At 39.2% G+C, this 26,154-nt stretch overlaps 1 protein-coding gene and 1 long non-coding RNA gene across 6 annotated transcripts in view; one reads left to right on the forward strand and one right to left on the reverse strand.

The window, feature by feature from the left end:
- Nucleotides 1-12,650, reverse strand: part of LOC127355836 (uncharacterized) — a 94,545-nt gene extending 81,895 nt beyond the window's left edge. For all 3 annotated transcript variants that reach the window (XR_007881859.1, XR_007881858.1, XR_007881860.1), the window contains exon 1: nucleotides 12,547-12,650. This is a non-coding gene — a long non-coding RNA (uncharacterized LOC127355836). The remainder of the gene's footprint in view (nucleotides 1-12,546) is intronic.
- Nucleotides 3,011-25,212, forward strand: LOC127355761 (calcium-binding mitochondrial carrier protein SCaMC-3-like). 3 transcript variants are annotated; one of them, XM_051386923.1, is made up of 10 exons: nucleotides 3,011-3,806; nucleotides 14,480-14,603; nucleotides 14,719-14,806; nucleotides 16,602-16,713; nucleotides 17,330-17,488; nucleotides 19,287-19,454; nucleotides 20,117-20,230; nucleotides 20,692-20,859; nucleotides 21,535-21,685; nucleotides 21,778-25,212. In XM_051386923.1, exons 1-10 carry the CDS (start codon nucleotides 3,594-3,596, stop codon nucleotides 21,957-21,959), a joined length of 1,479 nt encoding a protein of 492 aa, XP_051242883.1. In that variant the 5' UTR covers nucleotides 3,011-3,593; the 3' UTR covers nucleotides 21,960-25,212. The 3 variants fall into 3 exon arrangements, with proteins under 3 accessions (XP_051242883.1, XP_051242884.1, XP_051242885.1); XM_051386924.1 differs by having other exon boundaries at nucleotides 19,302-19,454; XM_051386925.1 differs by lacking the exon at nucleotides 19,287-19,454.
- Nucleotides 25,213-26,154: the final 942 nt, after the last annotated feature.

Genomic DNA, 26,154 nt, shown 5'->3' on the forward strand with positions numbered 1-26,154 from the left:
GTAAGACTGTTTTGCCATATGATCTTAGAGTTTTGAGAATGTAATTTCTGTTTTGAGAAATGAGCCAAACCAATGGAGAAAAACTGTAATACCAAGTATATTGAAGTGAATTAAATTAAATTAAATTAAATTACAACCTTCACACCTAAACTACCCTGACTTAGCTAGATAGCTGTCATATAACCTTGTATCATTCAAAAATTCTATTATACCTTTCTGCGCATCTTTTACCCCTTCTCCAGTTTTCTCCAGTATTCCCTTCATGTTCCATTCTCTACCTCCTGATCCTTTGCACCCTTTCTTTCTTATATTTATTGCAATTTATAAGTGCGTGTTCTACATTTGCTATTGTTTTGCAATGGGAGCATTCTTCTGACCTATTTTCCCCTCTATGAATAGATTGTTGTTAAGACCTGTGTGATCAAACCTTAATCTAGTTCAAATGACTCCCTCACTCCTATTTTTCCTCCTAACAAACTGTGCATTTATTGATTACTGTACTTTGTAATATCATCCCTGTCCCATCCTTCCTTTTTTAATTATTGCTTTTCCTTCCCCTTTACCAAAAGGGATATCCATGCAATCTAATATTTTCTTTATTTGTTGTACTGTTGGCAATTTTGTTCCTTCATTCCCTTTTAATGCCAATATGAGCAGGTACCCAACGGCTCCGATGAATTTCTAATGCTAAGTCTTCTCTTATTAATTTCATGGATTCATTCATTCTACTTTGCCATGCTTACCTTTAGAACCATCTATGTAAATGTCCTGATTACTTAGGAAGTGTTTCTTATGTATTCTTCTGCAAAACGTCTTCTTTTGTTTCCCTCCTCATTTTGTTTAATTCTTACAACTTTATTTACAACAATTCTGCATATTATAATTTACACTAAGAATCTTGATTGTAGGCAGTGGTGACAGTAAATAATAGACACTGATCAAATAAGATCTAATATATATCTTTTTTCAGCACTGTATCTAATAACACACACGTTTTTTAACTATTCAAACTTTGTTATTGTTCATCTCTGGTCATTCATTTTCTTCTTTGCCTTCAGAAGACTCTGATGTTACTTCTTGTTGGTCATGTGACTGGAGAAATGTCCCAAATTTTCTTTTAGAGAGGGGGGAATGTGTCAGGGTAAGAGGACTAAGTGAAAACCTAGAGAGACAAATAAAATGTGTACTTTAAGTCTAATTTGGAAATAGAGTCACACAATAATGCAAAAAAAAAAAAAGTGTGAAGGGTTGTAATCATTGTATTTCTTGGTGAAGTGTATTTATTTATTTATTTTCAGTGTTCTATGTAGTTTTTATTTCATAATAGCTTCAAACTGCAGTTAGAACAAAGTTCAGACACGTTGATTGATAATATAAGGTATTATATAAATATTTTAAGGCATATTTATGCATGTAATGTGTTTGGGATGGAAAATGCACTGATTTGGCAGAATGGCAAGGAAAGGGTAGGTAGGCAAAAGATGTTATAGATGCAACGGTCCAAATCCAAAAACATCAGATATAATAGGAAACACACAGGGAACATTTTACGATAATACCCATCACGCGGAAAGCAACAAACTGTTTGTGATTGAGCGCTCTTACAAATGCGGAGGCTACGGAGGATTTCACGTCACATTTTCTTACATGAATGAAAGGCATATCAATGACTAGAGTGCATGAAAACGTACCAGAGTTCAATCATTTACATATATAGCCATTCTTACAGCATCACAGAAATGGTTTGGAAACAGTCAGACACCACATCCAGATATGTTTTTCTCTGGATGAGAAATGAGAGGCTGGACCAAGAAATCCCTAACATTGGAATTTGGAAATATTGTGAGGGAACAGCAGCTCTGACCTTTAGGGTCCACTGTATGTTGTCTCTGGATCAATGTGTCAGCTGCATTTTTAAAATGTTAATACAAATATTTGGCTAAAGTCAATGTGACATCAATAAAGGTCTGTGTGAGACCATTTTAATCTCTCTCTCTCTCTCTCTGTCTCTCAGTCCTATCCTGTGAATGCTGACCATGCATTTCACTATCCTCTGCTGCGCGTCACAGCTCACAATCCCCATTATTAATGCTATTAATACCCAATAAGCTATCAGTGGTTGTCACACAGTGATCTACAGCACTGCCAAATAACACAGTGGTGGATGAAGTATTCAGATTTGTATTATTATTATTATTATTATTATTATTATTATTATTATTAGTACTGTTTGTCCTGCATGCAAAATGTTACCAAAGTAAAAGTACATATAAGCATAGTCCAACCCACGTTTTAATTAATTCGAATAGCCTTATTATAATATAAGAATTGTATTATAATAAAAATATCCATATGCAAAATGGCTATTTCCAGGTTGTTACACATTATTATAGTATTATCATATTATAAATTATTATTAAAGTTTTATATGACCTATATATGTCGTTATAGAGAATATATGGTATATGGTATGTTGGGCGGCTGTGGCTCAGAGGAAGAGGTCGTCCACTAATCGAAAGGCTGTTGGTTCGATCCCCGGCTCCTCCCGCCACATGTCGAAGTATCCTTGAGCAAGATACTGAAACCCAAATTGAAGTGAATGAGTTAGTTTCTGTTTGATGGGCTTTCACGTGTTTAAAAGTCGTGCTTTGAAGGCGCTCTCCATATCTCTCTCTCATAGAGGAAGGAGCGAGCAATGGTTGCGAGGAGACACGTTAGCATGATAAAACGGAGTCTACTACTGCCTAGTGGGGTGGAAGATGTTAGGATAATGGAGGGGTAGCCTATCTGACCGCCCCCCACCCACGGAAACGCCCCCTGAAAGATCATTTAAATGATTATTGAAGATGTAAAAAACAACTACTGAAACTGAATCACCAAACCAATAACGTGTAGTAAACAGTGTACCGCACTACCCTCTCTCTCTTAACGTCCCTGCGCTCGAGCGTCGCCTGCGAGCTGCTGCGAGCGCGCGCGCTGAAGTTGCCCTACGTGATGTGATGCAGCAGTGCCGCGCGGCGTCAGAGAGAGAGAGTGGGTGGATTAAATGTGCGGAGCTAAGCGCGTTTTAGCCTCTCTCCCCGTGCTGCTGTGGGATATTACACCGCGCTGGCTGTAAAATACAAACAATAATACAAACAATAATACAAACAATAATCCAGCCTGGTTGGAAAAAAATATTGGGCTCTTCGCGCGCGCACAGATGTGTCAGAGACTGCGGTAAAAACCGACCGCTCAGTCGCGAGCTCCTCCTGCGACGGAAACTTTAATTCATGTGAATGAGTTCATGGATTTGCGCGTGCCGGTGTGACGGAGGATGTAAGTGACACGGGTATTAATCGCACGAGAACTCGTCTAAGCCATCTCCATCCGTCCGTCCGTCCGTCCGGAGAGAAGTTCCTCGGCAGAAGGAGCGGACGAACAGCGCAGTCACGCTCTGCTCTCCTCCGTTCAGCCGCCTCCGTTCTCGGTACATTTTGAAGGTAGCCGTCCGGTCTCTCTGGAAACGCGGACAAACCGAGCACTCGTTGCGGTTTCTGCAGTGTTATGCTCGCCGGTCGACCGGTACAGAAACCCGGCGTTCTCTCTTTCACATGGGCGAAGACGAGGAGCAGTTCTGCGCCCAGACTCGCCGCGGAGGAAGCGAAGAGAGCGGAGACAGCGGAGCGTCTCTGGACCCGGACCGAGAGAGGAGGTATGCGGAGCTGTTCAAGCAGCTGGACCTGAATAAAGATGGCAGGGTTGACATCAACGAACTGAGAACCGGACTGGCAGCTCGTGGTTTACACCGGGGAGAGGCAGAGGAGGTGAGGCGGGAGGTGCACACACTATTAGCTTATCCCGTTCACACCTGCTTTATTGTCATGCAGGGATGGAGTGGTACATTGGTTTTGAATGAACTTAAACTCTTTATTAAAAAGAGCTAGATAGACCTACTTCATATTAGACTTTGATTTTCTGCCCGAACCCGATTGGACCTGACACGACCCGTGAGGTTTGGGCCCACAACAACTGCCATAGGTCAGGATTGGGTCGGGCTCGGACTGAATTCCATATATACATATATATGGAATTTTGTTATTCTTTTGCTATATATACATACGTATTATTAGTAATGCATGCAACTGTAATTAAATGAGTGAATTTCTTAATAATTTACACGGGTCGGACCTGAATTTCTGGGCCGATCAAAGCTCTGCTTCAAATCCATTTTGTTGTTAAAAGCCATCTGTCCTTTTGAATCCAGAAGGCTACTTTTACTTCAAATTGAGTATTTCTTTAAAACTTCAGCCATACTGCAACTTACAGAAGAACCAGAAAAATACCAATTCAATAGATATAACAACCTGAAAATAGCCATTTTGACCTAAATAGTTTTACTATTGATAATTAAAACGTGTTTCTAATAATACTTAAGTGTAGTTTTACTTCGTTAACATTTTGCTGCAGGACTTTTACTTACTATCTTTTACTATCTAGTTTTATTTACTTTGTCGGGACAAAAATAGCACAAACAATATTAATAATAATAATAATAATAATAATTAAATCACCTCATTTCCATCCAACTTATCCTCTTTGTTAATAATGTATGATGGGTGATTAAGAGGAAGGCACCTGTGTATGTTTTTTCTTCCATATGTTCATTACTGGCTGTGTTGCAATATGCCTCAAGATGAATTCAGAAGTGCTGTGGCTAACTGTTAAAAGCTTGATGTTGCAGCCTGACCCTCAGGTCTAAACATTTGCAACAGTGTGTTTGAAGTTTCTTGGATAAAAAAAAAAAACAGGTTAAAAAATCTGAATCAGAAATACTTTATTGATCCCCCAGGGGAAATTGGTTAAGTTACAGTTGCTCAAATAGCTAAACAAGACATTATAAGAAATATATTATAACAAAATGAAACAATATATAACAACAATATATGCAGAGAATATGAAATAAGAGTGTGTAAAAATATGTACATTAAACTACAGTACATAACGATATATAGAAAATATGTACAGTAGAGAAGAGAAGTGTAAATGATGAGTACTATAGTGCTGATAACTGGATCCTGAGTGTGCTAAAGAACAGTATGCAGTATAAGTGCAGTATTTTTAAAATGAAGTAAGGTACAAATCATGAACATTTCTTAAAAGTGGACCAATCCACTTTGTTGTCAGATGCCTATAGCAACAATGTTCTCACAAGTTTAACCCACTGAGTGCCGGTGCATACAGCTTCCATTTCAAACAGTTTAGTTCAAATGCAGCTGGTGTTTTGACTCCTATCATTTGTGGAATCCATCTTTTTGCAGTGTTCACAACTAGGGATGCAGCATATGGATTTTTCTTCAGCCGATACCATAACTGATAAATTTTTTTTTTTTTTTTTTTATTTTAATTATTTTTTTTTTTTTTTTTTTTTTTAAAAGAAGTTCATAACCTAGTTTTTAAACACCTGATGAAGAAAGCTGAGATATAAAACAAACATGGATGATTTGATTTTCATGGCTCTGACTAACCAAATCTAACTGATAAAAAAAAAAATTCTTTTCAACTTCGAAAAAACATCCCAAAATAAAAAATTTTAATTTTTTTTTTTTTTTTTTGTTTTGTTTTTAAAAAGGGGCGACGTCTTTATAATGTGATCCCTTTAACATCAGGTTAGCCAGTGTTAATGAATAGAGGTCATTTAGTATTTATTTAGAATAACCACCATAAAAGGATCTATTGTCAGAAATGAAATATATTATTAATTTTGTTACTAATGTTTTCATTAGTGTATAATCACCTGAATATAGGAATCATGTTTTCATTACCCTAGATTAAGCCGTTCGGGCTCTAGGGCCCAACGATTTCACAAACCTTAGTTAACACACTGCACACTGGGAGGAATAATTTTTACATGTTAGCTTTGTGATTGAAATAAAAATAATGCAACCTTTCTGCAAATATAGCCTATACTGAGTAACTCTTGAATTCAGTCCACCAACTTTATGTATGAAAGCACTGAATGAATAGATATTGAGCTGCTTCTGTATCATTAATACAAATACATACTTGTATTATTATCAAATCTAAATCTTCATGTCAGCAGCTTCTGGATGGACAGAAATGAAAGAAAATGGACACCATTTTGAGATTTCAACAAGTTCTTGTCCCAACTAGACACTTCCCAATTACATTAAGAGACTTTTCCAATACATCACCTGGGTTGAAGTGCTGTTCAATAAAGTATGAGCACACTGATGGCAGTGTGTGGGGTTACACTCTTGTTTTCTCCGTTACATCCACAGTGTCAACGCCACAGGACGTTTACAAAATAGTTTGATTACAGTCTTTTTTCTTTGTTAAAGTTTAATTTTTTTTTCAAGTTCTCAGATTTGGTCAGCAGTCTGTCTGCAGAATGGCACTGCAGTATGGAATACCATTAATGCCAGTAAAGCAAAAAAAAGTATGATAAAAATCAATAATCAATAAAAACGCATAATAAATTAAAATTATGAGATTGAAAGTGGAAATATGAATTTATATTTAAAAATATTGTTGACCAAACGATTGAGTCAGTATCGCATAATTAAAACAACTTATCCCATAATTTTGACCGCTTAAAAGTCACAACTTGGATTTAGTAAGTAAAACATTTGACCTAAAAATAGTTAGTAAAACTTTTGACTGGCATCTTCTACTTCTAAAGCTTTTTTTCCAATACAGTCTCAGAAGTTTGACCTTATAATAAATACAGTCAACAAAATAAACATCTCATGATTTTGACGTACCAATATATTTCCTGAAGTTTTTTCTTTGCTTTAAAAAAGTTCAGCATTCATACAAGCACATTGTGAAAACGGTCCTCGTGCACACAGATCCACAACAACGCTGTAGTAGGCGTGGGAAATGTGTGTTATTCATTTTACCTGTCAGTGCTCACAATGTTATGGCTGACCGGTGTAGGAATCTATACTAGCAAGATAGCTTTTTCAAGTGAAACCCTGCGAAGATATTCCTGATTATCCCGATTATCACAATATGGGAAATTCACCTTTATACATTTATCAAGTGTTCTTTATCGCAATATCGTCCAGTCCCTACATTATAGTATGCATGTTAGGCCGGTAGGCGGCGGTATAATTTTGAAAGTCAGTACCACAAAAGAACACCACATGCCTGCATACAAATGCTTTCGTCTACAGTGTGGTGAGTATAAACAGGAGGAGAAGATGGCCAATGCACACTCAAAAACAGATCGTTTTGTCTGGACAGACATATTTTGGAGGCACTTATTTGCAGTTCACATGGCGATGATAAGGGTGGTGTTTCCAAAAAATTGCACTGTGGTACCCGTTTAACAAGTTTGGGTTTTCAACACCCCAAAAACGACATTGATGTGTGAATGAAAACATACAAAAGTTTACACAGTTTGATACAAAAAATGCTGTTGTGTACAACGTTTTGAGATGTATCTCAGTAGGTCTTTCGAGCTGAGAAAGATATAAATATGCTTTGAGTTGGAGGTTTGAAGATAGTTGATTGTTGAGTCTTATTCTCAAGGTCCTAAAGCGTGTGTATTTGACAATCGGGGAATGAGACTCAACAATCAGCTATCCTTCTTGGTTTGATTGGTTGTTTTTGTTTAGGCCCCGTGGATTCTTGCAAATACAGTACAATGAGTCAGAGGAATTAATTATTATCTGTCTCATGTACAGTCAGGATCAAGTTTAAGCAAATATGACAGAAAGTTATTTTTATAAAAGTTACCTACTGCAGCTTTAACAAAGAAAATGCACCCTTGATATTAGTACACAGTATTTTATTTCATCAGTATGTAGAAGGTAGCTATGGTATAAACTATTTTTCTGCCTTAAAACGTACTACAAGGAGTTTTTAATTGGTTATGGAACTATGGTCTATACGACCCACATAAACAAACAAGATTGGCTATTTCTATGTAGTTATTCTGAAGGCCTGCCACCGGGTCGGATTCCCCTGGACATCAATGAAACAAGGCAGTGGAAACACCACCACCTTTGTCTGCAGGGGCCGCCAGAATCAACACAAAATGAAAGTTCCTTGCAGGGGCTTTAAATAGTAAGTAATAGAACCATAAAACAGTGCAGTCAAGTCCCTTGGGTGAGACTGTCATTAATCAACCTCCTGCAGGTCGATCACTAATTTGTGTGTCCTGGTTATAACACCATATAAAGAGAGTGTGTCCCAGTTTGCAGAGGAATCTAACCCTTTGTGGATGAATATTTTAACAGTCTGTCTGTAAAATAAACCTGCTACACTGCTGCTGACCTTGGCCTCACATCACTTTACTATCATCTATTTCAGTGGTTATGAAGATGGATGCATGAGTCTATTTATCACAAACTCTTACATCAACCGCACCATCGAGTGTGGACATAACCAAGATCCTTTTCTACAGTAGAAACTTCTAACTTACCATAACCCAAACTTGTAAGTCTGATAGTAAGAAGAACTATGTCATCTAGTGGTGATATGATATTAGATATTAATGATTTTCTTTCCTTTATGTGGAAGTTTTTATGTCATCCCCATTCTAAATTGAACCTGTAAAACTCTGATTGGTTGTTTGTCTAACTGAGGAAACTGTTCCCAGTCATCAAACTGCTTAAAGTGACATATTTGACATTTTTTTAAATATAGGGGCAATAGAGCTTTAATAATTATCACGGATAATACCCATGTTAACCTTACTATTTCATGTCAATATGGCTGCTGTGAAAAAGGTCTTGATAAATACAGGACTTGATCTATGTCAGACATCGGAATTGCTGCCAACATAGTTCAAGTCCTGTATTTATCAAGACATTACCAGTCCTACCAACTAAACAATCAAATGTTGTCATTGGCTTCCAAAATGACCCATACACTGTAAGCATTTGTACTGGTTTGAAACTGTGTCGATGAATGCTATAAAAGATTAATTATACATCCCCTGAAAAAATGAGGGCCAACAAGACTTAATTCACTTCACTCCTCCTGTTGTTGCTGTGCACTGTTGTTGCTGTGCACCTGTCTGTCTGTTTGTCTCTCTCTCTGTCTCTGACTCTGTCTCTCTCTCTCTCTCTCTCTCTCTCTCACCCCAACTGGTCGAGACAGACGACCACCCACCTAGAGCCGAAGGATCTGTCCTAGGTTTCTGCCTTTTAACAGGCAGTTTTTCTTTGCCCTTGTCGCCAAGTGCTTGCTCATGGTGGTACTGTTGGGTCTCTGTAAATAATGTTATAAAGAGTTCGGTCTAGACCTGCTTTATTTGAAAAGTGTCCTGAGATAACTTCTGTTATGAATTGGCGCTATACAAATAAAATTGAATTGAATTGAATTGAATTGTTCCCAAAGTCTAAAAATCTATACGGTTCTAACAAGCCTAGAAGTACAAAAACATACACACTGGCATAAAGCACTCCTTTGACTCTTGAGGGCTCTTAGGTTTAAGGCGCTCATGAGGTTGACAAAGTGTTCCCAGCTAACTAGTCAAAGTACCTGAAATAACTGTGTGACTTACTGAGCTGTCACATCAGGGGTTAAACGTTTATGGAAAATTGTACAAAAAATTCTGAATCTGCACCAGAACCTAACAACCCCCCCCTTTTCACTGAAGTCTGTTGACATGTTTGTAGGTATCCTAGTAACAAATAAACAAACAAATGGCACTGAAAACACAACCTCCTCAAATACAGAAGCGTGTTTCATCAGTTTCTGGCAGTCTCCAGCCATTGGTGTAGAGCAGAAGATCAGTGTGAATGAGAAGTCATTTTTTTACTCTAATTTGTTGCATGGGTATGGTAATATTAATACAGTTTGTTAAATTGTGTGTGTGCTTACAGTATATTGCCTTTATTGGATAGGTTACAATAGAGAGAGGCAGACAGGCAGTGAAGAAGAAGAGAGAAGGGCTGAACTGAACAGGAGAGGGGTAGTAATATGGGATGATTCTAAATGCCTAGTCCACCAGGACTCTCCAAAAGGGCCGCGACTAACGATTATATTCATTATAAATTGTCGATCATTGTCTAAATTAATTGTTGTTTGGTCCATAAAATGTCAAGTTGATGTCTTGTTTTCTCCACAACCTAAAGATATCCAGTTTACGAAGAAACTAGAAAATATTCACATTTGAGAAGTAGAGGTGGGCAATATATATCGTTTGCGATAATATCATCATTGTTGTTTTGACGATGTGCAAATTTCCATTATCGAGTATTTAAATTACTTCGCCAAAAATATTGAAACGCATGCGGAAACTCCTCACATCCACGTAATACACGGTGCAGCAACGCTCTGTACAGCATGGCAGGATTCAGTCACATGACTAGCGGGCCTACGTGGTCACATGACGTGATCATGTGACCTCTCGCTAGCATCCTCCTTGCCATCCCCAAAAATAACGAGATATAATTTTTTGCCCATATCACCCACCCCTATTGAGAAGCTGAAATCAGAGAATTTTGACTTTTTTTTTTTTTAATGACTCAAAACTGAATAATCTATTGTCAGAACAGTTGGCGATTGATTTATTAGTTGACATTTAATGAATTTAGTGACTAATTGTTGCAACTCTACTCTCCAGTTCGTATTTTTACTTGCATGGTGGTACAAAGCAGTTTTTATAGTGTCAGTTCACGTGTGTGGTTGGCACTAACCAGAGAGTGTTCCATTGCTATATAGTTAAGTGATATTGTAACCCAGTGTTGGGCAGTAAGGCATTACTAGTAATAATATTGTTTATATACTTTCCCCAGTAACTAGTAGTGTTACTGGGGTTGTAACTAATTACTGATATTTCTTTCCCAAATAACTAGTTGTAACAAATCACTAATACATTTCAGTAATCATTTTTTTCAATTCAATTCAATTCAATTTTATTTGTATAGCGCCAATTCATAACAGAAATTATCTCAGGACACTTTTCAAATAGAGCATGTCTAGACCGAATAGCATTATTTACAGAGACCCAACAGTACCACCATGAGCAAGCACTTGGCGACAAGGGCAAGGAAAAACTGCCTTTTAAGAAGCAGAAACCTAGGACAGACCCTTCAACTCTAGGTGGGTGGTTGTCTGTCTCGAGCAGTTGGGGTGAGAGAGAGAGACAGAGAGAGAGACAGACAGACAGACAGAGGTGCACAGCAACAACAGTAGCAACAACTACACTAATAGTAGTGACTGATGATGATGAACATGAAGAAGATGACGACGACAACAACAATGGGGGATAATGAGCAGTGATTATAGTAATAATAGTAACTGTAGTAATAATGATATTATTAATAATAATAATAACAATAATATCAGTGATATTAGCAATGGCAGTCAAGCAGGACCATGGCAGGAGGCTCCACCAGGATCCATGAGAACCTGCGAGAGGAGAAAGCACAAGAACTCCAGGGAAGAAGTGAAGTTAGTAACATGCATTAATGGGACATGAATGAGTGCAGAAAGAGAGAGGAAGAGAGGAGCTCAGTGCATCATGGGAAATCCCCATAGTCTAGGCCTATAGCAGCATAACTAAGGGATGGTTCAGGACTCACCTGATCCAGCCCTAACTATAAGCTTTATCAAAGAGGAACGTCTTAAGCCTACTCTTGAATGTGGTGAGGGTGTCTGCCTCCCGAACCACAACTGGAAGCTGGTTCCACAGGAGAGGAGCTTGGTAACTTAAGGCTCTGGCTCCTGTTCTACTTTTAGAGACTATAGGAACCACAAGTACCCCTGCATTCAGAGAACGCAGTGTTCTAGTGGGGTAATAGGGTACTGAGAGTTCTTTAAGATATGAAGGGGCCTAACGAATGAAGAGCTTTGTAGGTGAGGAGGATTTTAAATTATATTCTGAATTTTACAGGGAGCCAGTGCAGAGAAGCTCATACAGGAGAGGTATGATCTCTTCTCCTAGTTCCTGTCAGTACTCGTGCTGCAGCGTTCTGAATTAATTGGAGTGTCTTAATGGACTTATTGGGGCAACCTGATAATAAGGAATTGCAGTAATCCAGCCTAGAAGGTTTGCTTTATGTGGGAATTAAATGACATGTCCTGATCAAAGATAACTCCAAGATTCCTGATAGTGGTGCTAGAGGCCAAGGTATTAGAGTAACTATATCTTTAGACAGTGAGTTTCTAAGGTTTTTGGGGTCAAGTACAAGAATTTCATTTTTTTCTGAGTTTAACATCAGAAAATTGCAGCTCATCCAGGATTTTATGTCCTTAAGACATGTTTGTAATTTAGATAATTGATTAATTTCACTAGGCTTGATCAATAGATATAACTGGGTATCATCTGCATAACAACGAAAGTTATTGGAGTGATTCCTAATAATGTTGCCTAAAGGAAGCATATATAAAGTGAATAGAATTGGTCCAAGTACAGAACCTTGTGGAACTCCATGACTAACTGTAGTATTTATGGAAGATTCATCGTTAACGTGTACAAACTAAGAACGATCTGATAGATAGGACTTAAACCAGCTTAGTGCAGTTCCTTTAATGCCAATTTGATGCTCAAGTCACCCCAACTGGTCGAGACAGACGACCACCCACCTAGAGCCGGAGGATCTGTCCTAGGTTTCTGCCTTTTAACAGGCAGTTTTTCCTTGCCCTTGTCGCCAAGTGCTTGCTCATGGTGGTACTGTTGGGTCTCTGTAATTAATGTTAAAGAGTTCGGTCTAGACCTGCTTTATTTGAAAAGTGTCCTGAGATAACTTCTGTTATGAATTGGACAGTCCATTGTCGGAAGCAATCAAAAGGTCGTTAGTAACTTTAACCAGTGCTATCTCTATGATGTGATGAACTCTAAATTCTGACTGAAAATCCTCAAAAAAGCTGTTGCTATGTAGAAAGTCACACAACTGCTTGGCGACTACTTTCTTTTCTTGTTACAGAAAATAATTAGTTACAACAATACTTTCGTTGTCACCCCCTACTGATCGAACAATCCAAACACATCCTTAATTTCTGTAGCCATGGAGAAAACTGGGAAATGTTCCATTACTTTGATTTTAACAAACAAAACTGGATTTCAAAGCTGCAATAGGTAACTTTTATCATGTCATATTTGCTGAAACTTTCACTATATCCTGACAGTAGTACATGAGATCATCAGGTTCCTCTGGCTCCTCCTAGTGCTTCTGATGGCATAAGGCGCGTTCGAGATGAGCCAGGCCTGTGCCAAATCGATCACAGCACAATGCATGCCACTTAGATTTGTGTCTGACTTGATGCCGACTTGACATCATACACACGTGGGCAATGATAAGCTCACAAGATCAAGGCCGCAGTTTTTAGAAGAGATCAAAGAGCTGATTGGCTCTTAGTTTTGTCAACAAACACTAGGTTTTCCTAATTTTCTGTGTGATTTTGATATTTCACTCTAGATTGTAGATTGTTTCGTTTCTCATGTTATGCAATGAAGGTTTCATCTGTTAACAGACAGATGTTGAGTGGTTGATAATAATAAAGTTAATTCATATATCTAAACGTGCACATGAATGCAGCTTTTTGTCACCACCTCCAGCTGCTGCCCCCTGATCTCGTCCACTTTCCAGGTGAGGCACAGTTCATCCCAAACTAGCCTATTAGCAAGAATCCACTGGGCCTGAATGAAAACAACCACTCAGAGCTAAGAAATACAGTTGATTGTTGAGTCTCATTCAACAATCAACTTATCTTCAAGCTGCCCAACCCAAAGCATCTTTATATCTTTCTTGGCTTTGATGTTTTAGTTCAGGCCCGGTGGATTCTTGCAAATACGTTATAACGATTTAGAAGAACCTATTATTATGTGTCTCATGTACTACTGTCAGGACTTTAAAAAAAATAAGTAATTAGCAATAAGTAATAAATTACATCTTTTGTAAATTTAGGAAACAACTGGAATTTTATTTTGAATATAAAATCACTCAGACTTTACAATAAAGAAAAAAGATAATTAGAATGTAAAATAAATCAAACGATACAAAGATTACGCTGATGTTTTTACTGATGTTATGTTGCATGTTTGGTGGGGATGAAGACCTTTAAACAGTCATTGCTGCCAAAAACTGACTAATGCAGTGTTTTAGTCATTTAAATGTAACTACACTATTAAGTGTATTTCAGTGAAGGCTTAGAGGAAGTAACAGTATATGAGTGTGTTTTTCCAGCCTTCTGTGCACAGGAACTAGTGTTGTATTCTTTGTCTCTCTTTCTCTCTCTGTCCTAATCAAGAGAGGAGAGGTTACAGTATATGTGCAGCCAGGTAAGATGTGGTTTACTTCTTGACTCTCACAGGGAGCACAGTGCCTCACATCCTGTCCTCTTCTTCTCACCGTGTATCTGTCGCACTCTCTACGCACCCCCAACCCCTGCCACCGCCATGCCGTCTACATTACCAACACGCCCTCATCTGTACACCATCACTACCTGCTTCATCCCATCTTAACCCGTCTGTACACGCTGCTGAAAGACTGACAGTCTGCCTCTGCCCCCCCCACAGATAGTCCTCGAGAGCGACATCAACCAAGATGGTTTGCTGGACTTCAGCGAGTTCTCCCAGTACCTGCAGGCTCAGGAGAAGAGGCTGTGGTTCATGTTCCACAGCCTTGACCGCAACAATGATGGTGTGGGCACTCTAAACACCCACAAACACACACACACTAAAGTTCTCTGTCACTTCCTGTTATTATATCTATATATTGACTGACTGCTGTTTACAAAGGTGGTTCTGTTTTGTAGGTCAAATCGATGTGGGGGAGATCCAGCACTTACTGCGCAAGCTTGGAGTGGAGGTCACCATGGAGCAGGCCTCCAGAATACTGCAGAGGTATGCTGTGTGTGTGTGTGTGTGTGTGTGTGTGTGTGTGTGTGAGGGAGAGAGAGAGAGAGAGAGAGAGAGAGAGAGAGAGAGCGCCATTAAAGACAGAAAGTACCAGAAAAAACATTAAACCAAAAGGAAATATTAGTGTTTCCGTAGTCTTGGGATACCAGACGATCAGAGATCTCAGTGCATACTATTTATGTCCTTCTAAATGCAAAGTAGTTGCTTGAACAATGACACGAACACGGCGCTAACAAAAGCGTACGCCCATTACTTCCAGGACATGCCTGACCTGAAACAACACGCCTGCTTGGAATGAATCATTAGCAATTGCCACACAATGCATGACATCTATTAGACCCTCTGATTAGTGTTGTTGCATCTTTTAAGCTGAACGAGGTCAAACATGATCGGTTTTACTGGTGCATGAACCTCATGCGTTTTAAACCTGAGCAACAGAAATCCAATCAGCCAGATTGAAATCCCCTGTGAGGGCGTGCAAGCATGAAAACACTTTTTTTGTAAGCCTGGTCCTTATTGCAGGTTCAGTCCCCTGATGTGGGTTTAGACTGAGGAGCTATTTTTAATGTAGCAGGATTCTACTAAATGTAACTGTACTTTGAAAGCCATGGTCCAATGATTCAACAACACAAGACTAAGGCCTCTTTTTTGACAGAGGTAGAGTGGACCCCTGTTGAGTCAGTGTTGCACTTCAATAATAGTAGCACTAAAGAAAGAAATAACACAGAATTTTACACAGGCAAATTGACAGTTATACATACAATTTAAGTAGTTTTAGGGTAATGTATAACAGTGATTCCAAACCAGGGGAACCTGGAGCGCATGGCCTGGGAGTACGTGGAGCGTCTATAGAGTAGCTCAACCAATGTGAAAAAAATGAAATAATGATTTGATTTTAAAAATACATCAACAGAATGAGTCATCTATGTAAAATTATTTAGGTGTTATTGCAGTGCAGAGTGTGTGAATACCAGTAAGCCCAAGAACAGAGGAGATTAAATAGTTGATTAAAAGTCAGGGGTGTACGGGGGATGGGGTGGCACCTGAAATTTAAATTAGCCACCCCAATGCCACCCTATCCTTCCCTTTTCCACTCCACACTGTCCTTCAGAGGCTGTAGTGTGCTCTATTTTGAAGCTGGAGTGAAGATACTGGTATCATTTAAAACTAGCTGATTTACCACATCCATTGGGACCGTGTTATAATAGCATATCTGGCAGGGGGCTAAATAATGCTCCAAAGTTAGGCAAAATGTTAGTGATGGAAAAACTGGCATGGGCACTTTCAAAGGGATCCCTTGACCTCTGCGCTTAAATGATCTGAATGAAAATGGGTTCTATGGGTACCCACAAGTCTCCCCTTTGCAGACATGCCCACTTTATGCTAATCGCATTCTTGTGGCAAAAATGTGTTATTTTCTCATATTTGAATATTTCTGCATACTGGGGTCCATAAACGGTGTTGGAATTGCATAAATCAGGAATTTCTGGAAAGCTGAGACACATACGTCATGCCACCCCTGCATAGGTCAGTGCCCCACTTGAGCCCCCAGTCAAAAAAGTCTGGAAAAGCCCCAGTTAAAAGTAATGAATAAATAATTGAAATTAAAGTAATGGATAAATGGTTGGAAGTGGGAGGAGTCTTTTATTCAAGGTGGTGTGAGGACGATGAGGTGGAGTTGGAGAGCCTCACAGTCTGTGGCAAGAAGCGTTCTGAGAAATTAAGTATCTGAATTGTACTGTACTGTATGTGTTCTAATTTTCTGGTGCGACTCTCCCAGTATGGACAGGGATGGCACCATGACCATTGACTGGATTGAATGGCGTGATCACTTCCTGTTCAACCCTTTCCACAACATGGAAGATATTGTCCACTACTGGAAACACTCCCATGTGAGTCACCAGCTTCCAGTGATAGTGTTCAGTTTGATGATAATGACAGTGATAACATCCTGACTGTAAATAAAGCTTTTACACTTCTGAGAAGAGAAGTAGGACACACATAGTGTAACAAAATACAACAGGAGAGGACAGAATGGATGAGACTGAACACATAAGAGTGGTTAAACAATACAAAGCATAGTGATAATTAGTTGGTTTGTTCATCTATACCTTCAAGCAAATATGACAAAAAAATATTTTCGTAAAAGTTACCTACTACAGCTTTAGGAATATTTATACATTGGCATTGTAATGTGAAAAATATTTAGAAAAAACCTTGATATAGAAAAAAAAATGAAACCACACAAAATATAAATAAAATGGACTTTCGGGCTCTGTTAACAAAAATTGCACAATCACAAATATTAAACATGTGGCACAGGGGTAGGTTATCATTCAACAGTCGATATAGTGATGGTAGGGACAACTCTGCTGTTTATTCTGGCATCATGTCTGCTAACATGTTAAAATCAATATGGTGACAGGTAAAAAATACATATCATATATAGTTAAAAACGTAATTATTGCTATTGTGAGATTTGCCCTTTAATCTGTAATGTTGTCACAGATGTTTGACATTGGGGAACATCTGACGGTACCAGATGAGTTCTCGGAGAAGGAGCGACGGTCAGGTCTGGTGTGGAGGCAACTAGTTGCCGGAGCAATGGCAGGGGCTGTGTCCCGGACAGGAACTGCTCCTCTGGACCGTCTGAAGGTCTTCCTACAGGTAGGTCATTTCACTGCCACTCCCACTGATACACAAAGTTAAAGATCAGTGATGATGAAGGAACCGTTTAAGCCTTGAAGCTACGTGTTATACATTGTGTATAATAGTGACTCAGGAAATGTATTTTATCAGAAAATTGCCATAGGATATTGAATTAGCCAATGACATATTATACACAACCCCAATTTGTTTGGCTAATTCCATGAATCACAAATTTCAAGCTGACCTTCTAACTAATACTCCAGAGATAAGACCTACAGCTGCATATTATTACAATAAGAATATGTATGTCCACCTCTCCACAAACTGACTGAGAAAGAAAGAAATAATTGAATGTATAATGTTTGCCGAATTTACAAGAAATCATGAAGAATTTGTCATAGACAGCATTTCACAAAGTTTCTAAAGTTTCTCCTCACTCAACAACTCTGAAAATTGTGCGATCCTTAAAGGGAGTCCGGTGATATTGTGCTTACCAGTGTGTTCACAAACACCTGCTGCTTATCTTGGCAGGTACGAGAGCCCAAACACATATTATCCATTACATTCATTCAGTTTATGGCCTATGAACAGGTCAGTGCATTTCAATCAGTGAATGACTAAAAGTCTATATGCCAGCCTGCCAAGTATTTGCTTACAGCTGCAGTAGGTAATGTTTATAAAAATACGTTTTTGTTATATTCGCTGAAATTTTCACTACTGTCAGGATATAGTGAAAATTTAAGCACATATAACAATGTTCCACACCACCTTTGCAAGTCGTTTGAGTGTTGTGATCGCAATGCGTCTTGGTGGCCGTTAACACTTGTATTTAGAGCTTTCTTGTCACTTGCTATCACCCAAGACGTATGTTAATACCAGGTGGGAACAGACTTTGAGAGTGAAGTTCACTATATCCCTGAAATGCTGCACCAATATCTACTTACACTCACTCACAGAAATGGAACAAAGCACATGGTGGGTAGTTCAGGTGGGTGGTTGAAGCATTCCCAGCTAAAACACAGAGCAAGATTGGCTCTGGCTGTGTTGAAAGCTTGAAATGTCAGCAGTGATTTAGGTAACAAAAGAATGACTAGCATTGATCAGCAGCACCCATAAACCTCCTACTGATCATTATGATCTTTTTCTACTATAGCCAATGAGATATTGCTAATTGATTGCGGATTAAAGATTTAAACCCAGATAAATATCCGATGTGTCCTCATGTGGTTTAGTTGACTAAGAAGTTCACTGTATTTAGATGATAATATGTCAGTGTTGTTGAACTTTTCTCCACTGCCTCCAAGTGGCCAAAAATTGTATTTTATTTGTGCAGTATTCATTTGGTTGCAATCTGCAACTTAACCTCTAGATATCACTAACTCCTACAAACCGGACCTTTAATTTTCCCTAGCCGGCCAGAACAATACTAAAGTTGTATCAAGTCAAGTAACACCAAAATAGTAACCACTCTAAAGATGATCAATGTGGCTTTATTCACCAATCTGCAAAGTTCTACATTTAAGAAAAAAGATAGCATCAGCTGCATTAATATTTAAAAACCAGGAAAAGTTGTAGGCAACAGACCAAACTGAATGCTTGACTGTGGTCCAAGTCAAGAGAGAACATCCAGGCTAACCTGACGAACACCACTGGGTCAATTCATATTTTATAAGCTTGCAAATTTCGGTGACAACACCTCCTATTCCTTTGTATTCTGTGTTTTGTCCCGCAATTAGGATTTAATGTGCATACTAGCCTGCAGTAACATTTCAAACTAATTCCAGCGCACATTGTAACAAGATGACGGACCTGGCAGTGTTTGTGTGTCCAGGTACACGGCTCCGCTTCTAGGGGGATTAATCTGTGGTCTGGACTGAGGGGGATGGTACGGGAGGGAGGTGTCTTCTCACTCTGGAGGGGAAATGGCATCAATGTCCTCAAGATTGCCCCTGAATCTGCCATCAAGTTTATGGCCTATGAACAGGTCAGTGCATTTCAGTCAGTCAATGACTAAAAGTCTATATGCCAGCCTGCCAAGTATTTGCTTACAGCTGCAGTAGGTAACATTTATAAAAATAACTTTTTGTTATATTTGCTGAAATTTTCACTACTGTCAGGATATAGTGAAAATTTAAGCACATATAACAAAAAGTTATTTTTGTTACCTACTGTAGCTTTAATTCATCTTGGAACATCAAAAAGAAAACATTGTTACTTTAGAGCCAAACCTAATGGCTCACCCATCCCAGATAAAGTGGATGAATCTTGCATAATTTTCATCATGTCAGGATAATAAAATGATGTGCACACCTTTTCACTTTCTTTCTCTAATGTTATCTGTATATCACTGCCTCTCACTTTCATGCTTTGGGGCGGCTGTGGGCCAGAGGCAGAGCGGGTTATCCCCTAATCGGAAGGTTGTTGGTTCAATCCCCAGCTCCTGGTGCCACATGTCAAAGTATCCTTAAGCAAGATACTGAACCCCAAATTGCTCCCGATGCTGTGTATGAATTATTAGTTTCTGTTTGGTTTGTTTGTTTGTTTTTGTGTGTGAAAGGGTGAATGTGCTGATCGTGGTCCGAAGACTAGAAAGGCGCTATTTAAGTACAGGTCCATTTACCATTCCATCTTCTTGTCTTACTCTAGATCAAGTGGCTCATCCGAGGCAGTAAAGAAGGAGGCAGTTTAAGGGTACAAGAGAGGTTCATTGCTGGCTCTCTGGCAGGAGCTACTGCCCAGACCATCATCTACCCCATGGAGGTCAGTTTACAGTTTCTGTAACTGCGAAAGTTCATGATAAGATAGGTCACTAATAGAGGACTGTTAAAGTGCTTTCTGAGAAGATACAAGCATAATTCTAATTCTTCAGATGTAAGACTCATTAACCAAGGTTGGCATCCAAGCATCACGTCTCATTGGATTAAGGATGCGCTGGGCCGCTTTAAGTCATAGCTTCCTCTGCTCTGCATGAACGGAAGTGGTTTTCTTTTAATTGAAGCAAGTAGCAGCATAATGATAAAGCATACAAATAAGACTACAAGATTACACTTGCTTAGAACGCTGTGGTGACCCAGACCCAGATAAGCAGCAGAACATGATGAATGAAAAACATGCTGTTCCTTTGTGGATAAAAGAATACGCAGTCTAGTTCTGTCTCCTCCTGTGTCAACTAGAGAATAGTATCTTGTTCCTGTGTTCATTGCGTTCTTCTACCTTGGTAGGTGCTAAAGACTCGTCTTACGTTAAGGAAAACGGGACAGTACTCTGGTATGGCTGACTGCGCCAGACAGATACTAAAGACGGAGGGAGTCCGGGCTTTCTACAGGGGCTACCTGCCAAATACTCTGGGCATCATCCCCTATGCTGGCATCGACTTGGCTGTGTATGAGGTGTGTGTGTCTTTTTTAATGTAAGTCTTCTCCACAATGTGTATAGTACTGTAGTGGTAACCACACAAGATAACTATAGGAGGTCTGAACCAGAAAAATAGAATGTTTAGCTCATTAAATTGTTAGTTTGAGGGAAAAGTATCAACCTCCCAAGTAGGAAGTCATTGCTCTATATTTTTTCTTAGTCTGACCCTTAATACTTTCCAAATTCTCTAACCTGTCTGTGGCTCTTAGCTCCAAGCCCATTGGTTCACGCTGAAGCCCTTCTTAAATCCTATATTAGAGCTATAGAAATATAGTTTAATTTTTAAAAAGTGCTCAGTCATTTCCTGGAAGAGCTGTTATCAAACATTACTCAAACAGGAGGAAATAGTGCATTTGTTGGGGACTATTTTCAGCAGAAGATTAATAATTGGTGTTCTAGTCAGTATCTGAGGCAGCACTACAGCAGGAGTGAAAAAACACTTTTGTCTCATAGTTCTTAGATTTGATTCATCCATGTATTTGAGGCAGTTGTCAAATCAGCTAGCTAGCTTAAGGCAACCATTATGTGATGATGAAATAAATTAATTGTATTCATTTCCCCCTTTTCTTCCTTTTTCTTACCTTTTATAACCCTACTTCCCTCCTTTTTCATTCATTATTTTCTAATTTTTGAACTGCTCCTGCTTTAAGACTCTGAAGAACGCCTGGCTCCAGAGGTACTGTGTAGATTCAGCAGATCCAGGAGTTTTGGTCCTACTGGGTTGCGGTACCATCTCCAGCACCTGCGGCCAGCTGGCGTCCTACCCCCTCGCTCTCATTCGGACACGTATGCAGGCACAAGGTTAGACTTATTGTAAACACACTGAGCATGAACAAGGACCCAGCAATGAATCTGCTGCTTATATGTAACCTCCATCGTTTCTCTTCTTTCAGCCACCACTGAGGGTATACCCAAGCTGACCATGGTGGGCCAGTTCAAATACATTATATCTCATGAAGGTGTGCCGGGCCTGTATCGCGGCATCACCCCCAACTTCCTCAAAGTCATTCCAGCCGTCAGCATCTCCTACGTGGTGTACGAGCACATGAAGAAAGTCCTAGGGGTGGGTTACTAAACCGGGACAAACAAAGAGGGACTAATGGCAGAAAGGACAGTGAATGCAAGGACTCCATTATGCTTGTGAGAAGAAGCAGATGAGAGCTGCAGCTCCTCAGACCTCTGAAGAAAAAGAAAGGACGAGGAGAAAAGAGACATTTAACAGATGGGGATCGTACTGCTGTATGCTGCACTTCCTGTTGACTCAGTCACGTTAAAGCTTTTGTAGCTTCCAGGTAGTTCGCAGGTAGATCTTATTCATTTGTGGAATTTGGAGAAGAGAATGAGGTAAATGTTGATGCCACATACATACAGGAAAATCCCAGAGTATCTGGAGTTTAACAAACGTTTTGCACACAGTCAACCAGTAATATATGTAATACAAGTATATAAGTAGTTTGATTTGGCTGAAAATATTTTAGGGTCATATAAAGTTCTGAAATACAATCTGTGAAAAACAGGATTGACTGGTCATAGGATATCTGAAATACCATGGTAAACAGTAGAATTACCCAGCTCACATTAGGGTATTTACCTGACTGGCCAAAGAGTCGTGAGTGAGTTGTTGAATGATACATTGCGTTGCATCATAAGTTGATCAGGTTTGGTTCTGCTTGTATATGCTGAAGCCCTTTGCATTAGCAGCCCCCCTATACCAGTTCATTGGTGTCATTGAAATAAATGAGGGAGCTGTGTTTTGGTGTCGGTGTGAACACAGGCTGAGGCCGTATTCATATATATCACATCAGGCTTTGCAACACTTCCCACAGGGTTGTATGGAGGTGTTGGCGTGTTCATGCAGAAAATCATGTTTTATTTATGGGATTCAGCGGCTTTCTCATTACATCTGCTCCCTCTCTTCATTCTCTTCACTTTTTGCTGCAGGGTTGCTGCATTGTTGTTGTTTTTTGTATGGTTCCAGGAGTCCGGGCACTTATTATTTAAAAACCAATACACTGGTGTTTTGTTTCTGTGCACTCATCATTTAGTGAGAGGTTGAAGAGGCACTCCCCGCATTGTCAAAATATTGTTTTAGATTTGTTTTGTTTTTTTGTTTTTTTTGGGGGGGGGCTGTTTATTTTGGTCTGAGAAGCAACTTTCTACTTGAAAGAAGACCTAATGGCGATCAGGCCCTTTCTCACCATGCTTGCTGGCACATGTCTGGCTGCATATGTTGGTGTGTTACAGCCACCTGTTAATCAGTGGTGTAGTGTGAAACCATTGGCAGGACTGTGTATCACATCACCCACATGTGTGCACGTGTACTCTTGATCCTGGAAAAATAAGGATACAAGGTGATTTAATTGTCATCTTTACAACACAAGCTTGTCTAACTTTCGTGCTACTCATAAAAACAAAATATATTTATATACAAACATTCTAAAGTCATGAAACAAAATTCAAAAACTATTTTTCATGATGGAGTGCTGAGGATGAATTTAGCAGTCTCTCTGCTAAAGAAGAAGCTGTGCTTACGTCTGGTGATACGGCTGTGGATACTTCTGTATCTCTTGCCAGACAGCAGCGGGGTGGACAGGCTGTGAAATAATAATAATAATAACAATAAAAAAGTCCAACTCAAGTTCCACTTGCTTTTTCTGGAGCTTTCAACCCTATCACATAACTCTAATCCCTGAAGGACTGTGTGAGGCAGATGAAAGCTCTAGAAAAGTGTAGTGGACAGTAGGGATGCCATGGGTGCCAGAAAAGAGTAAGGGCTATGTATTTTTTCTTTTTGAAAAGTCAGCCAGCCAGCAGGTTAGAGATTCTGACAGCAGAAAGATGACAGAAAATGACAGAACAGACCTCAAATAATAAATGCAGTTCCTCTAATGGCCACTTGAGGCTGGCTCCAGCAGTGAGTCAATCTCCATAAGGCCAAACATTAAAATGCCCAACTTTACAGGTGAAATAAACATGTTTACAGCCTGGTTCAGCTAATATTCCTGTTCATGACAACTACAGGGGTGAATTTTCACTCCTTTCAATTATATTAAGGCTTAAAGTTATGCATAATTAAGGGTGCGCTTTGAGTGACAGGTTCGAAATACGGGGGGCCAGGCCTCTTATTCCGCGTTCTTTGAAAAAATTAAACATATTTTCATACAGTCCCTAATTAGACCTAGAGTTGGCATTGTTTTGTATTTCTTTCGTCAAGAATGAAGTTTTAGCTTAGTTGTAATTTGTCGGATCATACTGTATAATAGCCTAACATGTTCTGTTTTAGATATTCAACAGTGAATTTAGAATATTTTTCTCACATGATATTAATATGAACTGTCAGAGTTGGTGTAGAAGTAGGTAGAACACCCACATCAGGATCAGCACACAGCAAAAACAGGAGATTAAAGCTGGAGAGAACACATGCTGCTGCTGTGCTGCTGGCTGTGTCCACCTGTTTTCTGCCAGGAAACTGATGACTGAACCGACATGTAATATATCTTATAAAGTAGTAAAAAACTATTTTAAACAATTCGATTCCTTGTTCCCTGCACTGGAGCTTCAGCAAATAGCCTTAGCTGCAAGTGTCAGAATGTGGAATCAATTGCAATTTTAAGAGAAAAGATAAAAAGAAATCTGTGCATGTTTTTTTTTTTAACTTGAATGTGAACTGCACAAAACGTTTTATAGTAGCTCAGCTCTGAAGCAGCTGCATGTAAAGGGATACACGCCCACAGACTTGAAGAATGTGATTATTTGCATAGCAGGCAAAGACATATATCATCTATATTATTATGCTTATGATGCCTAATTCCCTAAAGAGTTTTGCCCCCTTCCTTGCAAGCATACTTGAAATGATGCTGGTTGCCACTGGGGCCTTGCAAGCATGATGTACGACATTTGTAAAGCATGAGTGCATGTTTCCAAGCCTTTTTGTGAAAGTGTAGCCAGCTAGCTTCAGTGTGTGAGGACTGTATTGCCTTTCTCCTACGAGCTATTTTCAACCCAAAAAGACAGAGCTGTCGTAGTGTTTGATAATGGACGCCACAAAAAGAGCTTTCTAGTTTTGATAAATAATAGTGTATGTCAGTTGAATGTGCAGTGCACTTTACACGCCTCAGTGATGGTATCTGTGACATTGTACAAAGAAGAGGGCTCTCAGTGTTCATGACGATGATGGGATGAGGTATTTTTGTTATCCAACCTAGAAGTGAGCATCACCATGGTTCCATTTGTCGAAATATTGTACTATTTACAGCACCACATTTAGTTTAGTTAGTAGTTAGTTACTTTGCAGATTCACATTATTAAAACAAGATACAAACTGACAACTGACTGATAAGTTATTGACATTTGGTACTTTAAAGCTGCAGTAGGTAATGTTTATAAAAATAACTTTTTGTCATATTTGCTGAAACTTTCACTATATCCTGACAGTAGAACACGAGACACAGTGTTTCCTCTAGGATTTTTCTTAGCAGTGGGGGCAGGCCCACGCCGGCAAATGTTTTACGTATGAAATAGAAGTGACACTTTGCTGCGGCACAAACAAATATATTTACAGTTTTAATGTTTCCAGATGTTTGATATCAGGACGTTGAGCTGAGAACTGACAAGTTGAACGTTGTCCAATTAAAACGGACCCACCGCGGTGACGTTTGTGGTGGAGCTGTTAGTTTAATAGTCGACTTGGAAGAAAGTGAACGTTTTGACAATAAGCTCCATCAACACAACAGTATGTGGAGTTAAACTGGACAGCCCCAATAACCTCTGAATAGTTCTACTTGTTGTTAAACTGCAATGTGAGCGGCAGCCAACAGGGGGTGCATTATATCGGCAGGATCATTTAAAAGGCAACCGTGCCTACATTGTGCGTCTGCCCCATTTCTGATACCGTGGCGGCAGAAATTTAACAGCGGCTCCAAATTCAACATAGAGGAAACACTGGAGACAGATACTCAGTGAATATCAGGTTCCTCTGGCTCCTCCTAGTGCTTTTAATATCCTAAACAAAAACCAATCAGAGCCAATAAAGATATAAAGGTGCTTTGGGTTGGTTGGAGTTGATAGTTGAGTCTCATTCCCAGGCTCCCAATGCGTCTGTATTTGAGGCCCTGGGAATGAGACTCTTCAACTATCTAAGATCTGAGTACTTTAATTGTATGTTGAATTAAATGCTGCATAATAAAACTTTATTATTGTTATTATTATTACAGATAGAGGCAGCTGCATCAGGCTAAAGTAGCACATTTTCAAATTATTTTATTTTATCT

Source organism: Dicentrarchus labrax, unplaced genomic scaffold (genome assembly GCF_905237075.1).
Source record: "Dicentrarchus labrax unplaced genomic scaffold, dlabrax2021, whole genome shotgun sequence".
In the NCBI taxonomy this organism is placed as follows: domain Eukaryota; kingdom Metazoa; phylum Chordata; class Actinopteri; family Moronidae; genus Dicentrarchus; species Dicentrarchus labrax.